Source organism: Ziziphus jujuba, chromosome 7, assembly GCF_031755915.1.
Source record: "Ziziphus jujuba cultivar Dongzao chromosome 7, ASM3175591v1".
NCBI lineage: Eukaryota > Viridiplantae > Streptophyta > Magnoliopsida > Rosales > Rhamnaceae > Ziziphus > Ziziphus jujuba.
In genome coordinates this window covers 3,848,909-3,876,662 of record NC_083385.1, presented here as the reverse complement: position 1 = coordinate 3,876,662, position 27,754 = coordinate 3,848,909, and the positions used below count along the sequence as shown (strand labels likewise).

The window sequence follows — 27,754 nt, the reverse complement described above, 5'->3', positions numbered from 1 at the left end:
ACACCAACTGTTAAAATATAAAGTAGAAAAGTAGTATTATTATGCGGAACAATGGAACAATATCCCCTACAGGGAAGAAAAAATCATTGACATTGTCAACATTTCATAGACATTGTTGGAATTTCCATCATCTCGACTCCAATATTGGGTGTGTAACAGCATAATGAAGCATCCATGAAATAGATTTTCACTTAAACAATACGTATTGGTATAAAGTCATCAACTGATAATCTTATTGGTCATTAGATTTAAAAAAAAAAAAAAAAAAAAACTCAAAGGTCATCTACCACTAGATGGAAATAGTGAGAATGATTAACAACAAAAAAAATAAAAAACTCAGAGATCACTCTCTTTCCTTAATACTTTAATTTACAACTCAAAACTCAAAACTATGACAGCAAAAAGTAAAAGCACTTAATATTTTAAATTTGTTTGAAAAAATTTTAAAACAAAACATCAGAAAATGCAAAATTTTCTTTTCCACCAAAACAAATTAATAATTTTATATGTAATTTTCCAAGTCCCTTTCTTTCGGTAAAATATGTAATTTTCAAGTCATGAAACAAACAACAAATGAAAATCCAGTAACGCGAAAATGGAAAGACTTATATGTACAATATTTTCGTAGGACCCACTTGAGAATGAAAGACAAATAAATTTGGCTTCGAGCCTCCATTAAATAACGATAAGATTTCCAAACAAAGGAAATATGCAGACTTCCATCCCTGCCAAAACTTTGAGAAGAGGAAAGAGAAGAGATGGCAACAGAGAAAGGCACAGTATGCGTAACAGGTGGTACAGGGTTTATAGGATCTTGGCTCATCTTCAGGCTTCTTGATCAGGGCTATTCTGTCAGAACGACGGTTAGATCCGACCCTGGTAATATATTCTGCGGAAAGAGATTATATATTACTAAAAATTTTCTTAGTTGATCACACATAAAAAAGTTGTCAATTCACTTGCTTAATTTAGTTTCTTCTGCAATTCGACTCTTTTTTGAAAAATTTTCTGCTAGCTAGGATAGCTATTCATAAAAAGTTTAAATAACACTGACACCAAAAACAGAGCATAAGAAAGATACCAGCTTCCTCACAAGTCTACCAGGAGCATCAGAAAGGCTTCAAATCTTCTGTGCAGATCTCAGCAACCCTGAAAGTTTCGATTCAGCCATGGAAGGGTGCACGGGAGTCTTCCTTGTTGCCACTCCAGTTGATTTTGAAGACAGAGAACCTGAGGAAATAGTGACGGAGAGATCGGTCAATGGAGCGATAGGGATCTTGAAGGCTTGCCTAAATTCGAAAACAGTGAAGCGAATTGTATACACTTCAAGTGCATCAACCGTCCAGTTTACCAGCAATAAGGATGTAAAAGAAGTTGATGAGAGGTTCTGGAGCGACGTGGATTACATCAAAGCTCTAAGGCCATATGGGGGATCCTACGTGCTTTCCAAGACTTTGACTGAAAAGGCAGTCCTTGAATTTTCAGACAAAAATGGATTGGGCGTTGTGACATTGATTCCTTCCTTTGTTGTCGGCCCATTCATTTGTCCTAAGCTCCCTGGCTCCGTTAGGACCTCATTGGCTCTGGTTTATGGTTTGTATTGAATTTTGAAGGGACTGTTTTGTTTTTTTATGCACCTATTTCTTATTGAAAATAAGCATGGATTTTTGAGTTAATTTTTATGGGATATTTATACTATATGCAGGAAACGTGGAAGAATATAAATTTATAGTGGATTTATCTATGGTCCATGTAGAAGATGTTGCCAGGGCTCATATATTCTTGTTCGAACATGGTGATGCAAAAGGGAGGTATAACTGTTCAGCAGATGAGATAACAATTCAAAAGATGTCCGAGTTGCTTTCTGCCAAATACCCTGAATTTGAAATACCCTCAAAAGAGTGAGAGAGAGATCAATTGCTTATCTTTTCATCTTTCTATCATTTTTTTCCCCCTTTGTTTTCTGTTAAAACAAACTAATTTCCCTTTAAATTATTTTGGGCCTTCGTGGTTATTTTGTGCAGTTCTCTGAAGGAAATTGAAGGGTATAAAATCCCAAGTGTGTCATCAAAGAAGCTCTTGGATTGTGGCTTTAAATTTGAGTATGGGATTGAAGACATGTTCAGTGGCGCAATTCAATGCTGTAAAGAAAAGGGTTATCTGTAGCTGCCTCCTATTCAGAAGTATGACATGACTGTAAAAACATATTTCCAGGAAATAAATATATTCTTCTCTGTTTTTGAGTTGAACTTTTATATTACTTTGGTTAACAATTGAATGGCTTCCTACCTAGAATAATTATATACAAGATTATCACCTAGTGGATAATATTAAGCGATATATATATATATATATATGTATAAGAGACAGATTAAGTGAGTAATCCCACGTTGATTATAGGGTCTCAACGTGGAGAAAGTATTATATGTTAATTCATGACCTTAATGTATATGTATATAAAAACTTCTAATATGTTTTATTTTTGTGGAACTTAAACTATTCCACCAATTATATGTAATTTTCATGTAACGAAGGAAAACTGAAAAAAAAAAAAAAAATCCTATACTTCTCGCTAGTGGCAATCATAAAGAGGAATAAGACAGTTTCCAACCGCTGAAAATAACTAAAAAAAAAAACAATAAATGCTGATAGCCTTTTCAAACGAAGTGAATATGTACTACAGAATCCCCATTGATCTACCATCAGAACTTCAGAAGGGGGAGAGAGTTGGGCAACAGAGAAAGGTACAATATGCGTAACAAGAGGTACAGGTTTTATAGGTTCTTGGATAATCTTGAGGCTACTTGATCATGGCTACTCTGTCATAACCACCGTTAGATCCGACCCTGGTAAGCCACTCGTTTCTCAAACCCAATTGCAAAACAGATTCGCAGAACAGAGTTTTTTTTTTATGTTTTTTTTTTTTTTTTTGGGCTGCTGCTCTGTTGGAATTTTCTTACAATCAACGTGAGGTTGCTTAAAATTGATAGATATGGTTTCAAGGCTGTAATAAAATGATTCAAACCCAGTTGATTATTTTACAAAGGAACCAAACAAAAAAAAAGGAGGTTGCTTTTCGGTTGTCTTATTAAAGAGATGTCGAATTCCCTTATTAATTTATTTGTTTCCTTGCGAAACTTTTAGTAAACTCTTTCGTGGAAATCTTGTTATATGATAATATTTTATTTTAAAACCCGAACGTCGACACTAAAACTAAAACAGAGCGTTCGAAAGACCTGAGCTTCCTCACAAGTCTGCCAGGAGCATCAGGAACGCTCAAAATCTTCTATGCGGATCTCAGCAACCCGGAAGGCTTTGATGCAGCCATCTAAGGGTGCACAGGAGTCTTCCACGTGGCCACCCCAGTTGATTTCGAAGAACCGGAGGAAATAATGACCAAAAGATCACCGAATGGAGCAAAAGGCATCTTGAAAGCATGTCTAATTTCGAAAACAGTGTAGCGAGTGGTATACACTTCCAGTGCATCAACCGTCCAGTTTATCAGCAATAAGGATGTAAAACAAGTTGATAGAGAGTTTTTGGAGCGACTTGAATTACGTCAAAGCTATCAAGGGATTGGGGAGCTCCTACGTGATCTCCAAGACTTTGACTGAGAAAGCAGTCCTTGACTTTTCGGGCAAAAATAAATATCCTCTTCTATGTTGAATGGTTAATTAACCACGGCAATACAAGATTTCAACACACCAAATGCCAATTTTTACCAAAACTCTTCCACCAAAACCATGTCTCTTGTCCGTAATCTCCAATTCATGAAGCAAAGAACAATAAAATCCCTACATGTATATTACTTTCTGTAGCAAACTTTGACTTTGTCGTTGTTTTTTTATTTTTATTTTTGTGGAATTACAGTACTTTTAGAGTTTGTTTGTTAAGCAGATTGAACAAACAGACAAATCTAATCCAATCGCATTCAACAAACAGACCCTTGATTCAACCATTCCACCAGATCTAATTGTTGTTACATGCCTTTTAGATAAATTATTATTTAGGCCATTTTGATTTTTTTTTCTTTTTCAATTATTTACAATTATTATTTTTTATTTCGATGTCTCAAACTTATGATCATTTAAATATAGATGTAAATAATTATTTTTGATAATTTTTAAGCATTAATTTTTTCAATAAATATTAATGTGATTTTAATCTAATTGTCTAAGATTTTGAAATGAAAATGTTTAAAGATGATTGAAAAAACTTATTTATTAAGTAAAACCAACATAAAAAGGTACTAAAGTTGTATCAACAATTTCCAAGTTAAAAAGGAAAGTAATTGCCAAAAACCGTTAATAAAAACGTTATAAAGGTTAAAAAAATAAAAATAAAAATAAAAAATAAAGAAGAGGGAAGATTGCTATTTCATCATTAATGATCATTACCAACCTATATTTTATATGTCAATTAGTAATTAATTGCATTTAAATTAAACTTGATTTTTTAAAAACTAAAATTCAAAATGGGATAATGAAACCTAAGTACATAACTGACACACAAACATAGCTTTATTGATAATGATCATCATAGTTGCAAATATCATTTTTGAAAGAAAGAAATAAAAAAATCCAGTGCTAGTGCTTTAAGTGGCTAACATGAAGAGGAAAAAGATAGTTTCCTACCGGTGATTGTAACTAGAAAATGAAAGCCTTTTAGTGGCACACATGAAGAGGAGAAAGATAGTTTCCAACCGGTGAAAGTAACCAGGAAATGAAAGCCAAACATTAGGGGCATGTTTGACATGTTCTATTAAAAGTTGCATAATATTAACGCTGTACTTTCCTATATTTAGCATGGAATCCCATATGTACTGATTGTGCAGCATATTCTATGAGGTGGTTGTGGTTTATAATGCTTCAAATGGTGTATTAGTAATGCAGGAGGTGTGGTATTAAGATACGTAAGGGGGAAAGAAAAAAAAAAAAAAAAGGTTTGATTGCCTTGTTTTTTTGGTTTTTTGCCATATATATATATATATATATATATAGTTAGTTTCTGAAAAATTTGAATTTTTTTAAAATTAAATTTTAAATCATAAACTTTAATTTTATTACATGAGTTGAAAATATAATAAAGTCCAACCCAACTATAAAAATTCAGAGATAGGATTTAAGAAAAGTCAAATTGTCCGTACTTGAACCTTTTCCTATAAATGTGTACATGAGATAAAATTGAAAGTAGAAGCTGTGAGACTTTATTTTTTTTTCTTTAGTGTATATATATATATATATAAAACCAATTTGATAACTATAAAAAATATATTCAAATATCCTTTTTCTTTTTGGATGTTTATTGAAAGATTTTTTATTGGAATTTATATTGGTTAATGTACCAAACATTGCAGAACATATGTTATTTATCAATAAATTTTATACTTTTTTTTTTGTACTTACTTATTTATTAAAAATAATGTATAAAAATAAATGATTAAATGCTACAAGAATAAAGTATTATCAATTTATTTAGCTTTGTTTGAAAAAAAAAAAAAAACTAATACAATACTCTAATTCATACAGTTTTATTCCATAATTTGCATCAAATATTGAATAAAGATAATATAATAGAAATTAAATACCGTACAAATTAAACGAACCCTATTTGTCTTTTTTTTTTTGGGTGAAAACGAACCCTATTTGTCTCACCGAAGAAACTAGATGCTAATCACATTTTTAAAGCAAATGAATATGAACCAGTGAAATCCCATCCATCAAATTAGAAGAGACATGCGTTTAAAAAAAACAAAAAAGAAAACAGGAGAGACATGGCAACAGAGAAAGGCATAGTATGTGTAACCGGAGGTACAGGATTTATATGATCTTGGATAATCTCGAGGCTTCTTGATCATGGCTAGTCTGTCCGTCAGAACCACCGTTAGATCCCACCGTGGTAACCCACTCGCTTGTCAAACCCGATTATTAAATAAATAAATAAATAAATTTAAAAAGCTTTTTAACCTGTGACTCTGTTGGAGAATTTCCCAAGTATATCATCAAAGAAACTCTTGGATTGTGGTTTTAAATTTGAGTATGGTGTTGAAGAATGTTGGCTGACGTAATTCGATGCTGTAAAGAAAAGGGTCATCTATAGTTTAACTTTCGATTGTCTGGTGTCCTATTAAGTAGTAAATAATAAATACTATGACATGTATATGCCTGTAAAACCGTGGATTTGAGTTTTAAAGGCATATACTCTCCTCTGTTTTGAGTTTTTTTTTTTTTTTTTTTTTTTTTAAATGTTTTTTGTTGTTTGCTTGTTCGGGCGGATCCTCTGTTTTGAGTTGAAATCCTGTATTAGTAACAATTTTTTGGTTATTCATTGGATGGCTACCAGTAGTTATTTATAGCTATATTTTATCTCCTAGATGGGAAAGTCAACATTTAGCATTAACTTATTAATAATGACACATGAATATTCGTCCCACTCCCACGGGTCCTTGATCAAAAATATCATTTGAAAATGACATTAAAAATCCTATTAAGTGGTGGCTTTAATGGCCAACACCAAGAGGAAAAAGACAGTTTCCTACCCGTGAAATTAATGAAAAAATAAAAGCGAAAAAGAGATGTCTCACCCAAAAATCTGGATGCTAATCACATTTTTAAAGCAAATAAATATGAACCACTGAACTCCCATAGATCAAAATAGGAGAGACATGGCAACGGGGAAAGGCATAGTATGTGTAACAGGAGGTACAGGGTTCATAGGATCTTGGATAATTTTGAGGCTTCTTGATCATGGCTACTCTGTCAGAACCACCGTTAGATCCCATCCTGGTAAGCCACTCGCTTGTCAAAAAAACACGATTATTAAAACAGAGAGGGAAAAAACAAAAATGTTGGAATTTTTTACAATGAATGTCAGGCTGTAAAATTGATGTAATATATTAATTTTCAAGTGCTTGTTGTAATAAAATAATACAGTTAATAATATTACTAACCAAGCGACATTCACTGTTAGAGTTCTGCGGATAGAGATGTCCACTTCCCTTGTTTATTTTTGGGGTCGAATAATATTTTTAACGTTTATAACTTTTACGGTTTCTAAAATCCAAACGCTGACACTGAAAACAGAGCAGAAGAAAGACCTCAGCTTCCTCACGAGTCTACCAGGAGCATCAGAAAGGCTCCAAATCTTCTATGCAGATCTCAGCAACCCCGAAAGTTTCGATGCAGCCATCGAAGGGTGCACGGGTGTCTTCCATGTTGCCACTCCACTTAATTTCGGAGAACCAGAGGAAATAGTGACGAAAACAGCGGTGGATGGAGCAATAGGCATCTTAAAAGCATGTCTAAAGTCGAAAACAGTCAAGCGCGTTGTATACACTTCCAGTGCAGCAACCGTCCAGTTTACAAGCAATAAGGATGTAGAAGAAGTCGATGAGCGTTTTTGGAGCGACGTGGATTACCTCAAAACTCTGAAGTCATTTTGGAGCTCCTACGCCATCTCCAAGACTTTGACTGAAAGGGCAGTCCTTGAATTTTCAGACAAAAATGGATTGGATGTTGTCACAGTGATTCCTTCCTTTGTTGTCGGACCATTCATTTGTCCTAAGTTGCCTGGCTCTGTTCGGACCACATTGGCTTTGGTTTTTGGTATGTATATAATAAAGTGTTGATTTGTTTTTCAGGATCTATTCCTTATTGAAAAGAATAATTTGTGTGGATATCTCTATTCAGGTAACGAGGAAGAATATGCATTTATCTCCAACGTATCTATGGTTCATGTGGATGATGTTGCCAGAGCTCATATTTTCCTGTTCGAACATGGTGATGCAAAAGGGAGGTATAACTGTTCATCAAATGAGATAACAATTGAAAAAATGGCTGAGTTGCTTTCTGCCAAATACCCAGAATTTAAAATGCCCTCAAAAGAGTGAGTGAGAGATTAATTACCTTTCATACTTTCTTCCCCACCCCCCCCACCCCCCCCCCCCCCCCCCCCTCCTTTTTTTGTTGATTTTTTATTTAAATTATTTTGGGTCTCGGTTTTTATTGGTGCAGTTTTCTGAAGGAAATTAAAGGGTATAAATTCCCAAGTATGTCATCAAAGAAGCTCTTGGATTATGGATTTAAATTTGAGCATGGGGTTGAAGAAATGTTTGGTGACGCAATTCGATGCTGTAAAGAAAAGGGTTATCTGTAGATTGTAGTTTGATCTTCAACTCTATGCTTCCTCTCCTCTGAAAAGAAAAGGATTATCTGTACACTGTATGGTTAGATTTTCGACTCTCTGATGTGCTGCTAGATAGTTAAGAATAAATATCCTCTCTTCTGTTTAGAGTTCTTTTGGTGAATCCTCTGTTTTTGAGATGAAATCCTGTGTTCCTATGGTTAATGTAATCAAACTAAATGAAGTTAATCATTGGATGGCTACCAATGATAGTTTAATAACTATGCATCCCCTAGGTGATGGAGTTAAGAAATAAATAAAGAGAAATTAAAGATTTAGTGGTTAATCCCATTTTAATTATAGGGTCAAATCATGAGCTTAACTGTTCCTCAAAGCCCTTAATGATTAAACCCAACTATACTAGTAAATGATAATGAAGATTCTAATTGGAAGATCATAACAAAGCCTAATTCTTAATCAATACTATAATCTTTTATTTTTACTTTTTGGACAAATAAATACTATTTTCAACAATATTAACAAATTCTTCCCGGCAAAAAATATATATTAAGCAAATTATTCCAAATACATGGGGTTCAGTCTGCAAATTTCCCAATTCGTATATTCTTAATCAGTACTTTTATTATCAATAATTACAAAATTTTCAGAGCAAAATGTATTTTAATTCCCCATATATCTTTATTTGGTCAAAACGATGCCGTATCAAGGTGGTAGGCAAACTTTGTTCGTCCGGAAAATGTAAGCGGAGTTCACGTTCCATTTTACACGTCCCCACGCCCGTATAACAAACCTTGAGATGCTTCCCCTGCTATTTCGTTTCTGAAACTCAACGAAACCTCTCTTTCTTTCTGAAATTCACACATTCTAAATCTTATTTCGTTTGCGATATTTTCAAAAAGCAACGAACAATCTTCTGCTTCTGCAAATAATGTCATTTTCAGATTCCGAATCCTCTGCTCATGGCGGAGCCACTGATTACAAATTTTTCAAACAAGTCAGCCGTGAACGTAAGCGCTGCTATCTCTTTCTTTGTTTGTTTTTCCATCTGGTTGGTTACCCGAGAAAATGCAAGATGGATTGATGTTAATAAGCCTGAGCCCCCTTACTCTGTTTACAGCTCGAGAGTACATCATCGTCTTTATTAATTTTTCTTATGTAACAAACGGATAGCTAAATAATAGGATCTTTAATGGCAGTAATGCTATAAGCTTAGTTCATCTTACGTATCGTTTGGTTTACAAGAATATGCATGAGCAAAAACTTGAATAAATTGTGAGAGCTGTAATATCCTTATTGTATTTCATATTATCTTCCGACGACGGAATATTGTAGGTTTGTTGCACGAAATGCTTGGATCAACAAAAACAGGGGATTCGAAAGCTTGGAAGGTGCGTTCAATGCAGTCATTGTTTTCCCCCCTTTCTTTACTTTGTGCTTGGACACTTCTATCATAGCCTATGCGTTTCTGATGTTTTGCATTTATTATTTACTTATTTTTTTCCTACGAAATACTTTATAGCAAATTTGGACAGTTTGTTTATGATCGTTTATTTGATTCATTCTGAATTGATCTTTCTTCAGGTACTCATCATGGATAAAGTTACAGTGAAAGTCATGTCGCATAACTGTCAGATGGCAGATATAACAGATCAAGGGATTTCATGTAAGCACAAATTATATTTTTAACGCTTTCTTTGTTTGTTTTTGTTTTATTAAAGAAATTCTATCCATTTTTATATCTGAACCAAAATATTCCTACGCTTATTTACTGCCTATTATTGTTATTAGATGTTACTGAACACGTATTCAATGTTATTGCAGTGGTGGAAGACCTTTTCCGGAGGAGGGAACCTTTGCCATCCATGGATGTTATTTATTTCATTCAGCCCTCGAAAGAAAAGTACAACATTCTCTTATTGCTTTTCCTGTAGTCTTTCTCAATTGATATGCTTCCAAAGTTTACACGTGTACTTTTGGTTGGTTTTTTCCCAATCAAAACTGGACTTTGATGAAGTATGGATGACTTTAACCCAATTTTTTGCTAGCATGCAGTGTTGTCATGTTCTTGTCTGACATGTCAGGAAGAGAACCTTTATACAAGAAGTATGAGAGAAATTTGATTTTCTCAATTTCTTATTTTATCACATAATGATTAATGCCAGCATTATGCTGATAATAATTTTCCATTTTCTTTTTGGTTTTTAGAGCATTTGTATTTTTTAGTTCGCCCATTCCAAAGGAGCTTGTAAATCATATCAAATCTGATACAAGTGTCCTACCCCGCATAGGTGCACTGAGAGAGGTCAAGATTTTAATTTTTGTTTTGTAATATTCTTGATACATGTAATGGTTCTTTATGTTTTTTCCCTTCCAATTCTTTTGAGTCTGATTTTTTATTGGTAATATGCAGATGAATATGGAGTACTTTCCTATAGATAACCAGGTATTTGATGATAATTTCCCCTTTTAAGTATTTACTTGTCAACGTTATATTTATTGTAATCCTTCTTTTTCTTTTCTTTACTTCAATGAAAAAAGCTCTAGTTTTACCATTAGTGAATTGGGAGATGACTTTGCAATGTAAAATCTGTTACAAAGCTACCGCGAGTATAACTATGGGAGGGCATTAGGACTATATTGGATATATTGACTAAATCCCTTCACACAGGCTTTTATCACTGATCATGAAAGAGCATTAGAGGACCTATTTGGTAATATTGGGAATTCTCGGAAGTTTGATGCCTGCTTGAACACAATGGCAACTCGAATTGCTACAGTTTTTGCGTCATTGAAGGTATAGATTTATACTTCTCAAATATATTCAATAATTCTGTCTCATGAAGTGAAATTCAAGAAAATTAATCGAGACTGTAATCCTTTTTCAATTGGTGGTCAATCACAGTGGAAATCTATGAGTAAACTCAATTTAATATGACTTGTCAATTTAAATGAATTTCAGAAAGGGTAAATGTTATGATTGTAACCCTAGGTAAGCCACTTCTATTGTTGTCAAATTTCTTAAATCTTCCAGTATTATGGTTGCTGAGAATATCTTAATGTGTTTGCATATTCTCAGGAGCTACCGTTTGTTAGGTATCGTGCTGCCAAGGCACTTGATGATCCTTCAGAAGCAACTTCACGTGATTTAGTAACCACTAAACTCGCTGCTGCTGTTTGGAACTGTGTTTCAAAATATAAATCTACAATTCCAAACTTCCCTCAGTCTGAGACATGCGAGTTGCTCATCTTGGATAGATCTGTTGATCTGGTCAATATTAATTCTCTTTTGTAAATTTTCTGTTTGTCTGCTATTTATTTTGACTTTCTTAAGTGTTTGGACATGCATGAATAGATTTCTCCTATCATACATGAATGGACTTATGATGCTATGTGTCATGATTTATTGGACATGGATGGAAACAAATATATCCTTGAGGTATAAAAGCCTTTATGTTGTTTTCCTTTCTTTTTTGATTAATTTCTTAAGTTTTCATTTTGAATTTTGTATCAGTTTTTCTTCCATATGTATGAATAACAAATTTTATGTATTAGGTTCCCGGTAAAACAAGTGGTAGTGATAAAAAGGAGATCCTTCTAGAAGACCATGATCCAATTTGGCTTGAGCTTCGTCATGCACACATAGCAGATGTATGTTTCATGTGTGCTATTGAATATTTCTTCTCATGAATATTCGCAAGTATGAATTCTATATTCCACTAAATGGAACACCAGGCTAGTGAACGACTGTCCGACAAGATGACCAATCTATCAAAGAACAAAGCTGCACAAATGCAACGGAAAGCAAGGTTGGTTTCGATGTCAACTAATCCTAGTTTGTCTTCTAACATTTAACTTTTTATGGTTTTGTGTTTTAGCTTGAGTTCGTGCATCAGTGCGATTTTTCTTTTTTATGTTTTCCATTGCCATACAACTTCTAATGTTTGGCTATTAACTTTACATAGAGATGGTTCAGAAATATCTACGCGGGAATTGCAAAAAGTGGTTCAAGCTTTGCCACAGTATACTGAGCAGGTTGAAAAGATTTCACTTCATGTCGAGGTTTGTCTCTTTTTAACTCTCCATCAAAGCTTTAAGATTTGCATGATATTTGGAATGCAGAGTACTTCAATGGATTTGTTTTAATAAACTGTTGCACCCATCTCCTCACCCTCTTTAGCAATTAGAAAATGAGAAAGCTTTCTAATTAGTGAAAGTTCTCTTTAGGTTGTAATTCTGAAAATAAAATTGTGGAATTCGGGATTTGACATAAATGAGTTTGTTCTAATAATTTCTAGCGAAAACTACAGAAATCTGGTCAATTGATCTCGTTTATAACTAGATGGTGATTATTGGTAAAGACTTAGTGATAATGATGGTGAGATTTATTATTCTATGCTGATTGTTTTTTGCTTTCATTTTACAATCAGCTTGCTGGAAAAATCAACAAACTTATTAGGGAACTTGGGCTTAGAGATCTTGGGCAGCTGGAACAAGATCTTGTTTTTGGAGACACAGGAGCCAAGGATGTGATTAATTTTCTGAGGACAAAGCAGGTGATGTATGCGGAGCATGTTGATGTGGTTTATTCTTATATGCTTGATAGTGAAAGCTTCTTTGTTTCTTGCAGGACACGTCTCCTGAAAATAAGTTGCGTTTGTTGATGATTTATGCATCTGTGTACCCCGAGAAGTTTGAAGGTGATAAAGCCACAAAGCTAATGCAGGTAGCTGTAGAACCCTAATTTCTGCTCTAATGTGGGAAGACCATTTTCTAAAGTACTTTCTGTCAACTCTGTTTTTGACAAGGGCATAATTCATTGACAACCACAGAAGAATATGAAATTCTAGTGCCTTTCTATTTCTTCTTTGTTTCTTGTTGATTTATAAGCCTTCAACTATCTTCCTCTGTATGTATTGTTCTCTGGATTCCTGATAAGTGATAAGCCTGCTGACATTGGCTATCCGGTTAAATCTATTAAATCAGCTGGCTAGATTATCACAAGAAGATATGAAGGTAATAAATAATATGCGATTGCTTGCCGGATCGGAAGTGAAAAAGACGTCATCTAGTAGCTTCTCATTGAAGTTTGATGGGCAGAAGGTAAGAAAAATGGAAGTGATTTTGATGCTTTTTTGTCTAGAAAAGAATAGGTGTTGAACCAAAGGCCTAACAGTGAGAAAATAATCCAACTCCAAAATCAGAAAAAGCAAGCAGCAAGAAAAGATCGCACTGGTGAAGAAGAAACATGGCAACTGTTTCGATTTTATCCCGTCATAGAGGTATTCCTGAACGCCTTGAAATCTCTCTTTTTTGCAATGTGAATCTCCGAAAGCAGAGAAGAAATTTTGATTTTCTGGAATTTTTTTGTTCATATTGCAAGAGGTTTTTTTCTTATATATGTTATATTTCTTCTTAGCTCCTTGTTAGCATCTTTTAACATAATGATTTAGTTTACTTTCGAAACATCACTGTTTAAAGGATTAGAATAGAGAAAGCCCTGCTCAAATACTAGTGCATTTTCATACAGTTTTGCATAGTTATTATATAAAGCCGTGGAAGTATAGTCAGTTTATGCTCACAGTTCTGTGCAAATACTAGTGCATTTTCGCATAGTTTTGCATGGTTATATAAAGCCGTGGAAATATAGTCAGTTTATGCTCACTTTCTTTCATTAGGAGCTCATTGAACATATTAGTAAAGGAGATTTGCCAAAGCATGATTATTCATGTATGAATGAACCTAGCACGACTGTTCGGGAAGCCAGCAAAACAGAAAACAACCACAAAGTAGCAAGCCACAGAAGCTCTCAAAGTACACCAGCACAGCCAAATCCATCTACTGCTCCTCATTCAATGAGATCACGGCGGACTGCCAATTGGGCACGGGCTCGTCATTCTGATGATGGAAGTTCAAGGTAATCCCTTTATAACAGTTAAAATGCTTCATTTCGCATCTTCATGCGCCAGAATGTAAACTAGCTAATTGAACACAACTAATTGATCTTTTTCCATCTTTCGTAGTGACTCTGTTTTGAAGTATGAATCTTTGGATTTGAAGAAAATGGGACAGCGTATTTTCGTATTTATTATTGGTGGTGCAACTCGATCTGAGGTAAAAAAAATTTATGAGAAGCGTCAATGGTCTTCAAAATGATGGTTTTATGATCCTCCCTAATGATTTTATGTTGATGCTCTATCATCAGCTACGAGTATGTCACAAGCTAACAACGAAATTGAGAAGGGAAGTAGTCCTTGGTTCTTCTAGTATTGATGACCCTCCTCAGTTTATTACTGTAAGAATGTTTTTTCTATCATTGTAAATTACTTTATAACGAAGCAGGAATGAAACGGATAACTAAAAATCAGATTCTAGTTGTTAAATTGCTAATATAGCTACTTAATTATCAATTTTCTGCATGTTACAGAAACTGAAGTTACTGTCGGAAACAGATATGTCAATGGATGGTTCAGAATTTAAAATGTTCCCACCACATTGATGGGGTCATTCTCTGGTTACTGATTTCTATTCTACTACATACTAGCGTGAACATATAATGTTGGCTTGTCTTTGTGGGATTTACTTGGTGCAAAAGAAAATTAAAAGTGGGATTAGCTACACAAAACAATCAGTTTTGCATGATATGTTTCTATTAGGAGAGGAATAATATATTCATACTATAAAGGCATTTGTATACATACCATATAAAGAACTAAATCAGTCCATTGTATTGTATACCATATTATATTTGTGAATGATTCATTATGTTCTCGTTTAGACACCTTCTAATTGTCTTTTCTCACTATGGCTAGCTGTAAGTCTTTTTTGTAATACACAATCAAATAAATTTTAATTTTGTATGATATCGTAATTTGATATATACATATTTGTATGAATAGATTGCTAAAGGTTCTATAAAACATTTGTAAGAATCTAATTGAAATTTTTGAAATTAAAATCAGATTTTATATTGATTTTTTTTATTTATTAAAATTTATTATTTTTTAAAATTTTTTAAAATTTTAAAATTAAAAAACTTCTTCGAATTCTTAGTTGAATATATATGAATTTTAATTCTATTAATTTGTATGGATTTATTTAAAATATAAATGCATACTCTAAATTTTTAAATTTTTTTAAAATATTTTAAATTTTAAATTAAATAAATTATTAAATTATATAAATATATCAATCAATAATATTTTAATATATATTATTTTATAAATATGTTAATAATTTATAAATCTCCATGGCCTCTATTTTGAAATACAGAAAATTTTTATATATTTATAAATTAAAGAAAGAAATCTCCATGGCAAAAATTTTATATATTTATAAATTAAAGAAAGAAAAAAAAGCATTTCATTATTTTAAAAAAAAAATAGAAACAGTGATAAAATATGACGTCCGTAATCTTACCCTCCAGACAACATTTTAATATTTATGTATTTATATAATTTGCAATATTTTAAAGACACATTAAAGTCTAATTTTACAAATTTACCGAATTCAATTTTTCATTTGTTTTTCATCATTTCACAAAAACGGTTTTTATGAAAATGAAATTGTTTTACAAAAATGTTAGCTGAGTTGTCTTAGAGAACGGACACGCAGCAGCCGTGTGTCCTTCCCGGCGTTTCATCCCCGTATCTGCCACTGCCACCTCATTAGGCAAATGACAGTATAAACACTTCCACTCCCCAGGTATAATCTAAACCCAGCCGTATTTTCCCCAGAAACCCTTCAATCGTCATTCTATCATCGCCATCGTCGTCGTCATAGTCGTCATCTTCATCTTCTATCTTCAGCCCCAGCCACTCTCATCCTCGGTTCTCAAATGGATCCAGCCCTTCCAATTGTGGTGCTTTCGGTCTTTCTCGGTGCCTTAATCGCCCTGGTCTTCTTTGGAAGCTACCTACGCAAGCGAAGATCAGAAGTCCAATCGATATCCAAAGCAGAGCCTCAGTCAGATCCAAAAAAGAGACCTTCGAAGCCTCCCCAGACTGTTGGCAAGAAGTCTCACCCAAAAGCTCACTCACATGCTTCCGATAAGGTTAAAAAAGCCTATCTTGGTCTTCTCTTTGAACTTATTAATATATTTTTTTTTTTGACGAAAAACTAATCGGATTAGTCGGCCAAGGTGTTGTTGATCTTCAATTATCTTGAACCTAGAATGGAACATTGAGTCGGTTCCTGTGAAAGAATTAAGTGACAAGAAAGAAGATTTTTCAGGATTTAGTTTACTATATATATATATTTGAATTTTAACATTCAATTTGTTTTTTTATTGTGTAATGTAGGATCAAAACAAGCGGCATCATCCTTTGGATGTGAATACTTTGAAAGGTCACGGAGATGCAGTGACGTGGCTATGCTTCTCCTCCGACGGCCGTAGTTTAGCGACAGGTAATGGAATTGTGATTTTAACTAAAGGCTTATAATAATCTATACAGGAACATTTTTATCTCTCCGCTTATGTTGAAATGTAATACCAATAGATTTCTGTTACATGGTAATGATAATAGGATTTCTTCTTTTTTCTATGTATGTCTGTTTTTTGGATGGGTAGGGAAGATAAACTTTTCTTTTATAATGGCTAAGTGTTATTTATGATGGCAATGAAATTTTTTACCTTGAAAAAACTTTAACAAGAAAAGTTTTGATGTGCTAATTATCTCTCAGTAATGAACGAGTGGTTGTTTTAGTTTGATTTTTGGATTTCTTGATGCATTTTAGATGCCAGAATTATTTTTATTCTTATCACTTCTTTGCTTGAAAACAGCTTGTGCAGATGGAGTGATCAGAGTATTTAAATTGGATGATGCTTCAAGCAAAAGTTTCAAGTATGCATTTAAAGTGTCCTGGATTATTAGTATATGCCAACAGCAGTTTCGTGATTCTATAGGTTCTCTTTCTTTTTGTCCTCAAATTATGTAATTCCCATGCAGATTTATGAGATTTAGTTTGCCTGCTGGAGGTCATCCAATGGCAGTCGCATTTACTGATGATGCGTCTTCTATCGTTGTGGCTTCGCAAACTCTGTCTGGTTCTTCCTTGTACATGTATGGAGAAGAAAAACCCAAAACTTCTAATGAAACTAAGCAGCAAGCGAAGCTTCCTCTCCCAGAAGTTAAATGGGTCCATCATAAAGTCCATGAAAATAGAGGTATAATCACCTTATATGGAACGACTGCAAATTATGGCAGTGCTGATGGGAGTACAATAATTGCTTCTTGTTCAGAAGGTATTTTCTGATCTTTCATCTTGCATCAGGAATGGCACCGATGTATTTATTTTACATGTTGATATAGCTGTGCTTCTGTTTCTTTTTTTATTAACTTCAGAGTTCTTATTTTACTGATATCCCTAACTCATTAAGTCAGCATTGAATCATGATGCATGAAATGGTGATGATTAGAATTGTCAATGTTTTATCCCAAATATCATGCCAATATTCAAAGTTTTTTTCCTACTCTTGGCATTTAAATGATGTGTAATGGTGATGATTAGAATTGTCAATGTTTTATCCCAAATATCATGCCAATATTCAAAGTTTTTTTTTCCTACTCTTGGCATTTAAATGATGTCTATTCTTTTGTAGTCTGATTATATTATTACATGCAGGTACTGACATTATCCTTTGGCATGGAAAAACTGGCAAGATCTTGGGTAATGTTGACACAAATCAATTGAAAAACACCATGGCTGCTGTATCACCAAATGGACGGTTCATTGCAGCAGCAGCTTTTACAGCTGACGTGAAGGTAAACATTTTTAGTATGTTAACGAGTAATTATGAATTTCTACCGCCAGTTATAGACATTCAGTATTCAAATAAAATAATGTGTGTTGTACAAAAATAATAACAATGTGTGTACCTATATAATGTATATTAAACTTCATCCAACTATAATTTATCATTCCAGTTTCCTGTATAGTTTATAGTTTTACGAGTATTTTTAATTAGTTACTTCTTTTATACTATTTTAGGATATTTATTTCATGGCCTGTAACTCCGCTATTAAGTTGTGGATTCTTATTTTTTCTGTTTTTAATTTTTAGTATGCTCACAAGTATTTGTGAATTTCTATCACTGGTAATAGATGTTCAGTATTCAAATCAATAATGTGTGTTGTCGAAAAACAATAGTAGTAGTAGTAGTAATGTCTGTATATACAATGTATATTAAACTTCACCCAGATATAATTTATAATTCCAATTTCCTCTATAGTTTATATAGTTTTAAGAGTATTTTTAATAAGTTACTCTTTTGTATCATTTTAGGATATTTGTTTCGTTGGCCTGTCAAAGTAGGTATACATAACGTAAAAGTAAATAAGTAATTATGTTATTAAGCTGTGGATTCGTATTTTTTCTGTATCTAATTTTTCTTTGGCAGGTTTGGGAGATTGTGTATTCAAAGGACGGTTCAGTCAAGGAGGTTTCAAAAGTTATGCAGCTTAAAGGGCACAAGGTTATATATTTTTCGATATACTTGCATGATGTAATCTTATTTATGCCTTATAGGTAATCAATTTGTATTTTAGCAGTCTTTTCTGAGATTAATCCAGTAAAGGATATATAGCTGGTGTCATGTGACCAGCATTGGTCATATATGCTACTTTTTTTCTTGGAATTCTTTTCAACTGTACAGCTTCTGGAATTTTTCTTTTCTCATTTCATTCAATTGTTGGTTTAGAGTGCAGTAACTTGGTTATGCTTTGATCCAAACTCGGAGAAAATCATTACAGCATCAAAAGATGGTTCAATGAGACTTTGGAATATCAATGGTATGCATAAACATGTAACATTTTTATGTAATTTCTCACATTATAGTTTTAAGTTTTGAGTCAGAATCAGAATTGTTTCTGTAAAATTATATTGTCTTGGTGACTAATAAGTTCATCTTTTTTGTCTCGAAGTTCGGTATCATCTTGATGAGGATCCAAAAACTCTGAAGGTGTTTTCAATTCCACTTCATGATTCAAATGGTGCTACTTTGCATTATGACCGTCTCAGCCTATCGCCTGATGGAAAGATACTGGCAGCAGCCCATGGTTCAACATTGCAATGGTTATGTGCTGAAACTGGAAAGGTTTTGGAGACAGCTGAAAAAGCCCATGACGGTATGGATAAACATCAAATTTTCGTTCTTTGTTTTGTTATGTATGTAACTTTTACTTCTTTGTTCTACAAGCCCAACTCTTGATCTTATTTATAACATTCATGAAGATTAGGAAGTTGCCTTTCAACTGTATAATATTATATTTAACTTGTATCATACGTTATTTCTGGTTCCTCTTAGCTTTCACTTGTAGTAATTAACCATCAAAGAATTTCTCTAAATTGTTCTCTCCCGTCATTTCATGTAGGTGATATCTCATGCATTTCGTGGGCACCCAAGACCATTCCCTTGGGTAAATCACTTAATCCTCTCTTAATTTCTTCAATTATTTCCGTGCTGTGTTTTTCTTTTGCAGAGGTTTGGAAACATTATCTTTGGAGTTTGGATTTGACAAGAGAAAGAAAAAATGAAAAGAAAAGAAATTTATCTATAATTAAAACTTGAAAAGTTCATGATGTAAACTTATACGGTAATGTTGCTGCAAAGCCCTCTAAGGTTGATATTGTATCTCATTTTATTTACTTTTAAAACAGGTGATGCTCAAGTCTTGGTCTTAGCTACAGCAAGTGTCGACAAGAAGGTAAAGCTGTGGGCATCTCCACAGCTCCCGTTGTCATCGTAGATAGGGAGTACCGTAGAGTAATCTTATAACTAGGAGTACCGTGGAGTAATCTTATAACTACACTTTTACAGTCTTGATACACCTTTTATCCCCCCAAGTTAGTCTTTTCCGATTGATGAAACCCAACCCGCATATGTGATAGAGAGCTACAAACGTGGAATAGCTGGGGCTTAGGAATCAAACTGATAAAGCAAAGCAGTTGTCAACTGGGATGGCCGGAGTTTAGTCTTTTTCACTCTTATTTTATATATATATATATATTTGGAGGGAGACTTTACTGAGAGTTTGTTCATTATAAATTTTCATGTGGATTTGGAGATTGATTGGTATTACTTAAAAAAGTTTCTGTAACTGCCTTCGTATTTTTGTCGATGTTTGAATACGCACCAAGGATTGTTTTTGATGAACCCGCATATGTTATCGGAGAGCTCCAAACGTGGAGTACGTAGGGCTTAAGAATCAAAATGAGAAAGCAGTGTCATACTTTTGTAAATGTTTGAACATGTACAAGGATTGTACTGGAGATTGATTTTCTTGTAACTTTCTATTGCATTCATTGTTGCAAAATGGATGAAAATTTTGGTTTTTGCCAATGTTTACACCAAAAAAGTGGCACCCCGAATTGTTTTTGGAAAGTTAGTATAACTCGCCCACCGTGGGGCTCGAACCCAAGACCATTCCCTTGGGTAAATCACTTAATCCTCTCTTAATTTCTTCAATTATTTCCGTGCTGTGTTTTTCTTTTGCAGAGGTTTGGAAACATTATCTTTGGAGTTTGGATTTGACAAGAGAAAGAAAAAATGAAATGAAAAGAAAAGAAATTTATCTATAATTAAAACTTGAAAAGTTCATGATGTAAACTTATACGGTAATGTTGCTGCAAAGCCCTCTAAGGTTGATATTGTATCTCATTTTATTTACTTTTAAAACAGGTGATGCTCAAGTCTTGGTCTTAGCTACAGCAAGTGTCGACAAGAAGGTAAAGCTGTGGGCATCTCCACAGCTCCCGTTGTCATCGTAGATAGGGAGTACCGTAGAGTAATCTTATAACTAGGAGTACCGTGGAGTAATCTTATAACTACACTTTTACAGTCTTGATACACCTTTTATCCCCCCAAGTTAGTCTTTTCCGATTGATGAAACCCAACCCGCATATGTGATAGAGAGCTACAAACGTGGAATAGCTGGGGCTTAGGAATCAAACTGATAAAGCAAAGCAGTTGTCAACTGGGATGGCCGGAGTTTAGTCTTTTTCACTCTTATTTTATATATATATATATATTTGGAGGGAGACTTTACTGAGAGTTTGTTCATTATAAATTTTCATGTGGATTTGGAGATTGATTGGTATTACTTAAAAAAGTTTCTGTAACTGCCTTCGTATTTTTGTCGATGTTTGAATACGCACCAAGGATTGTTTTTGATGAACCCGCATATGTTATCGGAGAGCTCCAAACGTGGAGTACGTAGGGCTTAAGAATCAAAATGAGAAAGCAGTGTCATACTTTTGTAAATGTTTGAACATGTACAAGGATTGTACTGGAGATTGATTTTCTTGTAACTTTCTATTGCATTCATTGTTGCAAAATGGATGAAAATTTTGGTTTTTGCCAATGTTTACACCAAAAAAGTGGCACCCCGAATTGTTTTTGGAAAGTTAGTATAACTCGCCCACCGTGGGGCTCGAACCCACGACCACAAGGTTAAGAGCCTTGCGCTCTACCGACTGAGCTAGACGGGCTTTGGATAACAAGTTACTGCTAACACATAAAACGTAAAAAATTACATACCAAATAGTTCACACTCCAGAAGCGGAGAGAGAGTTGTAATGGCCAAAGACTAATCAAATAAATATTTAACCCCAAAAAAAAAAAAAGTATTAAGGTTTGGACACGCGCACAAAAAGTATAAATCCCCCAAATAATAAAAACCATCTCACTTTTTTCTCTTTCTAAAACCTCACGTCTATTTTTTTTTTTTTTTTTTTTCTTTCCCTCTCTCTAAAATCTTACAGTTGCCGTACCTTTTCCATCTGCAATGGCGACAAAAAGCCTTTAGACTTTGTAAGATGGTGGTAAGACTTCCAGTTGCCGTACCTTTTCCATCCTATCTCCTAAGGTATTCGGGAATGAGGTTTCCGAGAAAACTAAGAGCAAACTTGAGCAAGGCCGGTTCTAAGTTTTGGAATTCCTTGTGCAAAATTTAGTTATATATTATGATAAACTTTCTTATTTATGGGAGTGATGTAGTATTTATTACACCATGTATAATTTGGTGTAATATATACATAGACAACACATTTATTTTTTATATGAAGTATAATAATTTAATATAATTGAGTGTGGTATACCGTAGACATACATTTGCGAGTTATTTCCAACTTTTATATAACTAATTATATATATTTATATCAATAGCATCTCTATAATCATGTGGCCCTGCGCAGTCCCATCGCTAACACACCTTTAGGCCAGCAATGAACTTGAGTCTCCCTAATTTATCAAAAAAGCTTGAGTCTCCCCTGCAGCCGGTTGAGACTATCTATTTGGACTGAAAAACATGGGACGACCTTTATAAGGAATCTGGGAAAAAGCTTGAAGAGAGAAGATAATGAACTTAGGACAGGAAAAGATGATGCTGAAAATGAAAAAACATGTAATCGGTACATTTATAAAGAATTTTATTTATTTAAAAATATGAAAAAAAAAATTGACTAAAAAAATATGTAAATGAAAAATTTAGAAATTCGATATATACAAATATAATATGTTTTTAATTAAAAAATATGGATATTAAATATATATATATATATTAAATTAATTATTTAAAAATATAATTATTAGTGATATAATAATATATAGTTTAATATATTTAAAAATAAAAAAATAGTTAATAATTAAAAGAATAAAATAAAAAAATATTATTTATAAGCATTTTTTATGTTATTGTAAAAGAGAAAAAAATATTTTTTTCATATATATATATATATAATAAAACAATATATTTAATATGTATTTTAAATTTTTATAAAAAAAAAAATACATGTTTTTCAAACATTTAAGATCGATATAAAAAGGGAAGTAATTATATTTATTACACACATACTATTTACAAATTTACTAAGCAAGCCAAATACTATATTTCGGTTTGCTTGCATTTTTGGTTTAGCCGCTGGCAGCCACTCCCGTCATCTCCCTCCATAATCATAAATAGGGTGGTGTAATCTAATGAGTACCACACTACCACCTTACACTTGACTTGACTAATGAAAAGACCTGAAGGAATTATTTTGAGGATTTTCTAACCCCTCAACATATTTGTAACTATTTTGTTAACTCTATGGATCAAGAGAGCGAGGCCTCGTTGCTAGCTGTCGATCCTGTGGCTAGCCCTCCTTTATTTCGATTAGAATTGTAGAAAATTATAAACTTTATGAGATACTTTCAAAGAAAAGAGAATATTTTCTAGCATGGACCATGGTAGAATATTAATTTCTAAATGGGAAAATATAATGATATCTCTTTATTTATTTATTTTTTTCTGTTCTTCTTCGTAAAATGATCTCAAACATCTATAAATGATTAAACTATACCAAAAATGTATGAAAATTATATGAATTACAAATTAATTTAGGATCAAGTATATTGTAACAATAATGTTACATCAAAATATTTAACAAATAATACACATTAAAATATATTTATCTATATATGTAGATAAGTGAATAAAAAAAATAAACCCATTAATTTTTTTTTTTGAATATTTTTATAATTTTAACATTATTGTTCTTGTAATTCATAATATAAATTGGTTTCAAATTAATTTTATGATAATGTTTTCTAGTTAATTTGCTAAGGAAGGTTTTTATTTTCTTTGGGTGGAAGCTCCAACAAGTTCATAAACGTTCAAAAGGTAAAAGGTTATTAAATTTGAAAATTTAGAATTTATTGGAATATAGAGTTTATCGTAAGAAGAATAGAATATAATCTATTTAGGATAGGGGTTACCAATTTGTAGATCTCTGTTACTTTTGATTTTAATATTAAACAATCAATAATTAATTATTTTTTCCCAAAATGAACACCAAATTAAAATTTAGACTAGTCCATAGAAAACTAGGCCGATCAATATCTGAATTTGAAGCTTAGTCCACGTCTAGAAAACTTCGCAAATAAATTTTAAGGGTGTTCTTTGGTCCATAATTGAATATTGTATCCAATAATTAAATCAATACAATCTAGATTGGTTTTCTAAATTTTGCAACCAATTCAAAAAACGAATTACATCCAATCCAATCTAGTATAAATCAATTTGAATTGAATCGAATATTAAATTGAATTAGTTGATTTTTTTTTTTGGCTTTTTCAATTTTTTGGACTTTTTCAGTTTTAAATTGAATTAGTTGATTTTTTTTTTTTTGGCTTTTTCATTTTTTTGGACTTTTTCAAAATTTGTTTAATTTATTTTATTGTAAATGGTTTGAATTTTTTTACATTAAAATTGGTGAGTCTACAATAGAAAAAAGCCTGATTCAAAAAAAAAAAAAAATACAATAGAAAAAGCCATATATCTTTTTTTAATTATATCAAAAGTAGGTCATTTTGGTTCGATTTAGATCGAATTATTAAGTTCCAAATTTCCTCACCAATCCAATTAGCTAAACACTCCCAACAAGTTGAGGCAAACAAAAACAAATCTACTTTTATTATCCGTGACAATGACACAAGCCATTCGCCAAACGAAAATGACTAATGTCGTTATTAGCATTTGCATGACTGGTTACTGGTGTCCATTCAACGAAGGCCCCCCCCCCCCCCAACATTGGCACCGAACTATTATTAGAGTACTACCCACCCACCTAGGAGCACAGCTTCCTACTTCACTCAATTTTCTCTGACTTCTTTTCCCACGTTCTCCTTCAGCTGAAAAAATAAATAAATAAATAAATAAAATTAAAAATAAAATAAAAATAAAAAACCCATAATAATATTATACAACAGTTACTTAAAATTTATTTTTTGTTTTCTCCTTTCTCGAAAGTACCTTATTTCCTATCTATATATAGATTAACCTCATATACAATGTTGTTCATTTATCAATTACCCAGAAAAGCAAACGTTGGGGGATTTTAGAGTGCTTCTTACCTTTTGGAGAACTTTTTTGTGGTGGTGGTAGCCCTGAAGACAAACATGAATTTATGACTCTTTCAGTAAAGTTGAAATGGTGAATATAGACATGTTTTTTTAAAGTAAAATGGTGAATATAAAACCTTGTCAGTTCCATAAATGTAATCGCAATAGGTAAAAACTGATGCAAAGTTGCTTTGGGTTTGTCCTCCAATATAGTGATGGTAGTCGTGGTACTCTGCTCCTCCATAGAATGGGATGTATTTTGTGGGACTCCAAGGCAAATCGTACCTATATATATATATATATATATAATCGTAAATATATATTACAAAAAAATGAGAAAGATAACCAAAGTTGGTGGAATTCCAGAGAAACAATCAGAAAATTTATATTTGTAACTTGTATATGTATAATTTTTACCCGCTATGAGTCTCGATGGCCTCCAGTTGCCGCAAAATGAACCATAGCCAGTACGTGGTCATATGGCAAGGAACAATTGCTGGACCCACAAAAGACGCAAAGCCCAAGATCAAGACCTCCGCCCAGTGAGCATAGGGTGCTGAAAGTCCAATGGGAGCGGTGTATTGGTGGTGAACCCGGTGGATCTTCTGGTATGCCCATTTAGAATGGAGCATCCGATGCAGCCAGTAATGGGAAAAATCCTCTATCATAAAGTACACCAATAGTTGCAAAAATATTTCGGATGCTGACGGCAACTCCATACCTGTCCGAATTCCTATGCACTGCGATGTTGACAATTACAGCTAATTAGATACCGAAAAGATACAACGACTTTAACAACACCGATGCCGGTTGGTGGGTTGATTTCATACATTTTATAACAAAATTTTTTATTAAAATTTTAATAATTAATTATGTAAATTTTTTTAATAGTATTAAATTGATATTATTTTATATATATCAATAAATAAATTATTTAAAATCTATTAAATTATGAATAATAAAATTTTAATAATTTTTTTTTATAATTTTAGATTTATTTTTATTGAATATTTGACTTAAATATATATATTTTTTTAAAAAAATATTATAAATTTTGTTTTAAATTTGAAAAAATTATTATTTTTAATTATTTCATTTACATTTTATAAAATAATATTAAACATAACTTATTAGGGATGCTAATTATAATTTTTAAAATTTAAAAAATTAAATTATAATTACTATATATTTCAAAGGATTCAGATGTAATATACCTTAAATTTATTCCATTGAATAATTCTAATCCTCCAACTCATTTTCTTTTTCAATTTTATGTCTTGGTGCACAATTTATATATATATATATATATATAAGAAAATTTTATAGTGCGAACTGATTAGCATGCGAATTACACCTAAGCCGATGTTTTTAAAAAAATATTGATTTTTACTATATATGTGTAAAAGTATACATAACAAAATCGATAACTTTTTACAAAAAAACATCAGTTTAGATGTGGTCCGCACCGTAGAACTATTATATATATATATAATAATTAAAAAATTTTAAAGATAAACATATTGCCGAAATATTATTCAATTTTATGCAGATAAAAATAAGAAAGATTTCTTTTACAGTGACGCATAGAAGGAAGTTCATGTGATGCAAAAGGTCTTATCGGAAGAATTGGTGCCGCGAGATTACAAGACTTGTCTGGAGCTTTAATGGCTAATTATAGAGCATGAGTCTTAAAGTGTTCATTGTCTTGTTTGCCTTTTAGGTTTCTGGCCCTGCTAAGTACCACAGAAGTATATTATACTGTATACATATTATAAAAGAAAAAAGGGGTATAGTAGCTCTTATAAGTATGTTATTTCTTTTAAAATTTATAATATTATATCTAGCGGAAACGGAAATTTCATGTATACATGCTAATAAAAAGTGTCAAATTAAAACTCACTGGAGGACGAAAGCATGCAACCAAATTATAGCAATCGAAAAACAGTCGAAAACCTTTTGCATTCCATCACCAAGTTATAGAAAGCGCAGTCGAAAACCAGATCTAGACAAGGTCAATATGACCAGAACCGAAAAGACGTAATCATAGTAATCGAAAAACAGTTAGCTTCAAACCTTGATTGTTGGGTATGAAAGAATTTGAACAGGACATACAGCAACAACAAAAGTGAGCATGACGTCTCTATAGCACTTAAACATGTCCCAGATTGACCTCTTGATCTTTGGTTGAATCTTGTACCTGTCCATGTTTTTGGATAAATAGAGTTCTATGAAGAGGTATGGAAGAGGTAGTATGGAATAGAATAAGAAAAGGAAGAGAGTGTTGTGATAGTGAAGAATATAATCTGGTTTTTTGGCAGAGTATGTGAACCATAGCTTTTCAGCAAATGTTGCAGTTCTGCCAAGGGCTTCCTCTGCTTCTTGGAGAGTCTGGTAGGGAAGCATCTTTTTTTTTCTTTTTGTTATTTTGTATGTGGAAGAAGAATAAAAAAATGTGTAAGATTTTATAGGCACAAACTACAAAGGGAATGGACAGGAAGTGTCTTTTAGCTTGAGAAAGAGAGGAGGATCAATGACATGTGCCGTTTAATCTTGTTCTCAGCATTCATTTCATTACTCAGGGATAACGTGGCCCGTGAGATGAGGCCCTGGTACCTTGTTTTTTATACCCACTTTGTCAAATCCAAACACAGATCTTTCTTTCTCCGTCTCTGCCCCACAATTTTAATATTATTGTTCATCCACCTCTAATTTACGTCTGTAATGTTTTTGTTTTAA

The 27,754-nt window shown here is 32.7% G+C and overlaps 5 protein-coding genes, 1 non-coding gene and 1 pseudogene across 9 annotated transcripts; 5 read left to right on the top strand and 2 right to left on the bottom strand.

Moving 5' to 3' along the window:
- Positions 1 to 691: 691 nt before the first annotated feature.
- On the top strand, positions 692 to 2,255 carry LOC107435692 (vestitone reductase-like). 2 transcript variants are annotated; one of them, XM_016047321.4, is made up of 4 exons: positions 692 to 879; positions 1,138 to 1,593; positions 1,706 to 1,901; positions 2,025 to 2,255. In XM_016047321.4, the coding sequence occupies exons 1-4, from the start codon at positions 759 to 761 to the stop codon at positions 2,164 to 2,166; spliced, it is 915 nt and encodes a 304-aa protein (XP_015902807.2). In that variant the 5' UTR covers positions 692 to 758; the 3' UTR covers positions 2,167 to 2,255. The 2 variants fall into 2 exon arrangements, with proteins under 2 accessions (XP_015902807.2, XP_015902806.2); XM_016047320.4 differs by having other exon boundaries at positions 694 to 879; positions 1,066 to 1,593.
- A 440-nt stretch (positions 2,256 to 2,695) lies between these two features.
- On the top strand, positions 2,696 to 4,005 carry LOC107435676 (vestitone reductase-like; annotated as a pseudogene).
- A 2,620-nt stretch (positions 4,006 to 6,625) lies between these two features.
- On the top strand, positions 6,626 to 8,289 carry LOC107435694 (vestitone reductase-like). The gene is made up of 4 exons (XM_016047322.4): positions 6,626 to 6,785; positions 7,083 to 7,604; positions 7,689 to 7,884; positions 8,013 to 8,289. Exons 1-4 carry the CDS (start codon positions 6,665 to 6,667, stop codon positions 8,152 to 8,154), a joined length of 981 nt encoding a protein of 326 aa, XP_015902808.2. The 5' UTR covers positions 6,626 to 6,664; the 3' UTR covers positions 8,155 to 8,289.
- Positions 8,290 to 8,525: 236 nt separating this feature from the next.
- LOC107435690 (protein transport Sec1a) lies at positions 8,526 to 14,986 on the top strand. Of its 3 annotated transcripts, XM_016047317.4 has the most exons (21): positions 8,526 to 9,149; positions 9,475 to 9,530; positions 9,724 to 9,805; positions 9,964 to 10,042; positions 10,195 to 10,245; positions 10,348 to 10,444; positions 10,553 to 10,585; positions 10,811 to 10,936; positions 11,219 to 11,410; positions 11,495 to 11,578; positions 11,695 to 11,790; positions 11,875 to 11,948; positions 12,105 to 12,201; positions 12,570 to 12,695; positions 12,770 to 12,865; positions 13,126 to 13,242; positions 13,344 to 13,421; positions 13,818 to 14,056; positions 14,163 to 14,253; positions 14,345 to 14,434; positions 14,567 to 14,986. In XM_016047317.4, the coding sequence occupies exons 1-21, from the start codon at positions 9,071 to 9,073 to the stop codon at positions 14,636 to 14,638; spliced, it is 2,055 nt and encodes a 684-aa protein (XP_015902803.1). In that variant the 5' UTR covers positions 8,526 to 9,070; the 3' UTR covers positions 14,639 to 14,986. The 3 variants fall into 3 exon arrangements, 2 of the variants coding, with proteins under 2 accessions (XP_015902803.1, XP_024923813.1); XR_003053733.3 differs by lacking the exon at positions 14,567 to 14,986 and having other exon boundaries at positions 13,886 to 14,056; positions 14,345 to 14,392; XM_025068045.3 differs by lacking the exon at positions 8,526 to 9,149 and having other exon boundaries at positions 10,188 to 10,245; positions 14,567 to 14,985.
- A 720-nt stretch (positions 14,987 to 15,706) lies between these two features.
- LOC107435691 (uncharacterized) lies at positions 15,707 to 21,494 on the top strand. The gene is made up of 11 exons (XM_060819086.1): positions 15,707 to 16,192; positions 16,440 to 16,545; positions 16,922 to 16,982; positions 17,088 to 17,383; positions 17,764 to 17,903; positions 18,539 to 18,613; positions 18,839 to 18,929; positions 19,062 to 19,265; positions 19,512 to 19,556; positions 19,798 to 20,572; positions 20,819 to 21,494. Exons 1-10 carry the CDS (start codon positions 15,977 to 15,979, stop codon positions 19,884 to 19,886), a joined length of 1,323 nt encoding a protein of 440 aa, XP_060675069.1. The 5' UTR covers positions 15,707 to 15,976; the 3' UTR covers positions 19,887 to 20,572; positions 20,819 to 21,494.
- Positions 21,495 to 21,554: 60 nt separating this feature from the next.
- On the bottom strand, positions 21,555 to 21,627 carry TRNAK-CUU (transfer RNA lysine (anticodon CUU)). Its single transcript has one exon. It is a non-coding gene; the product is annotated as a tRNA-Lys (tRNA).
- Positions 21,628 to 24,561: 2,934 nt separating this feature from the next.
- On the bottom strand, positions 24,562 to 27,469 carry LOC107435696 (methylsterol monooxygenase 1-1). Its single transcript, XM_016047324.4, has 5 exons — positions 27,092 to 27,469; positions 25,436 to 25,758; positions 25,156 to 25,303; positions 25,031 to 25,063; positions 24,562 to 24,808 (listed from the first exon to the last, which is right to left on the bottom strand). The coding sequence occupies exons 1-5, from the start codon at positions 27,419 to 27,421 to the stop codon at positions 24,770 to 24,772; spliced, it is 873 nt and encodes a 290-aa protein (XP_015902810.1). The 5' UTR covers positions 27,422 to 27,469; the 3' UTR covers positions 24,562 to 24,769.
- Positions 27,470 to 27,754: the final 285 nt, after the last annotated feature.

Bases quoted from the DNA above. Each gene is read 5' to 3' on its own strand.
- LOC107435692 (XM_016047320.4), top strand. From the start codon at position 759: ATGGCAACAGAGAAAGGCACAGTATGCGTAACAGGTGGTACAGGGTTT. The intron at 880-1,065 runs GTAATATATTCT...CACCAAAAACAG, and splicing joins GACGGTTAGATCCGACCCTG to AGCATAAGAAAGATACCAGC. The intron at 1,902-2,024 runs GTGAGAGAGAGA...TATTTTGTGCAG, and splicing joins TTTGAAATACCCTCAAAAGA to TTCTCTGAAGGAAATTGAAG.
- LOC107435694 (XM_016047322.4), top strand. From the start codon at position 6,665: ATGGCAACGGGGAAAGGCATAGTATGTGTAACAGGAGGTACAGGGTTC. The intron at 6,786-7,082 runs GTAAGCCACTCG...CACTGAAAACAG, and splicing joins CACCGTTAGATCCCATCCTG to AGCAGAAGAAAGACCTCAGC. The intron at 7,885-8,012 runs GTGAGTGAGAGA...TTATTGGTGCAG, and splicing joins TTTAAAATGCCCTCAAAAGA to TTTTCTGAAGGAAATTAAAG.
- LOC107435690 (XM_016047317.4), top strand. From the start codon at position 9,071: ATGTCATTTTCAGATTCCGAATCCTCTGCTCATGGCGGAGCCACTGAT. The intron at 10,043-10,194 runs GTACAACATTCT...GCTAGCATGCAG, and splicing joins ATTCAGCCCTCGAAAGAAAA to TGTTGTCATGTTCTTGTCTG. The intron at 12,866-13,125 runs GTAGCTGTAGAA...CTATTAAATCAG, and splicing joins AAGCCACAAAGCTAATGCAG to CTGGCTAGATTATCACAAGA.
- LOC107435691 (XM_060819086.1), top strand. From the start codon at position 15,977: ATGGATCCAGCCCTTCCAATTGTGGTGCTTTCGGTCTTTCTCGGTGCC. The intron at 17,904-18,538 runs GTAAACATTTTT...TTTCTTTGGCAG, and splicing joins CTTTTACAGCTGACGTGAAG to GTTTGGGAGATTGTGTATTC. The intron at 18,930-19,061 runs GTATGCATAAAC...TTTGTCTCGAAG, and splicing joins GAGACTTTGGAATATCAATG to TTCGGTATCATCTTGATGAG.
- LOC107435696 (XM_016047324.4), bottom strand. From the start codon at position 27,421: ATGCTTCCCTACCAGACTCTCCAAGAAGCAGAGGAAGCCCTTGGCAGA. The intron at 25,304-25,435 runs GTAAAAATTATA...ATATATATATAG, and splicing joins GCCATCGAGACTCATAGCGG to GTACGATTTGCCTTGGAGTC. The intron at 25,064-25,155 runs GTTTTATATTCA...GTTTGTCTTCAG, and splicing joins ACATTTATGGAACTGACAAG to GGCTACCACCACCACAAAAA.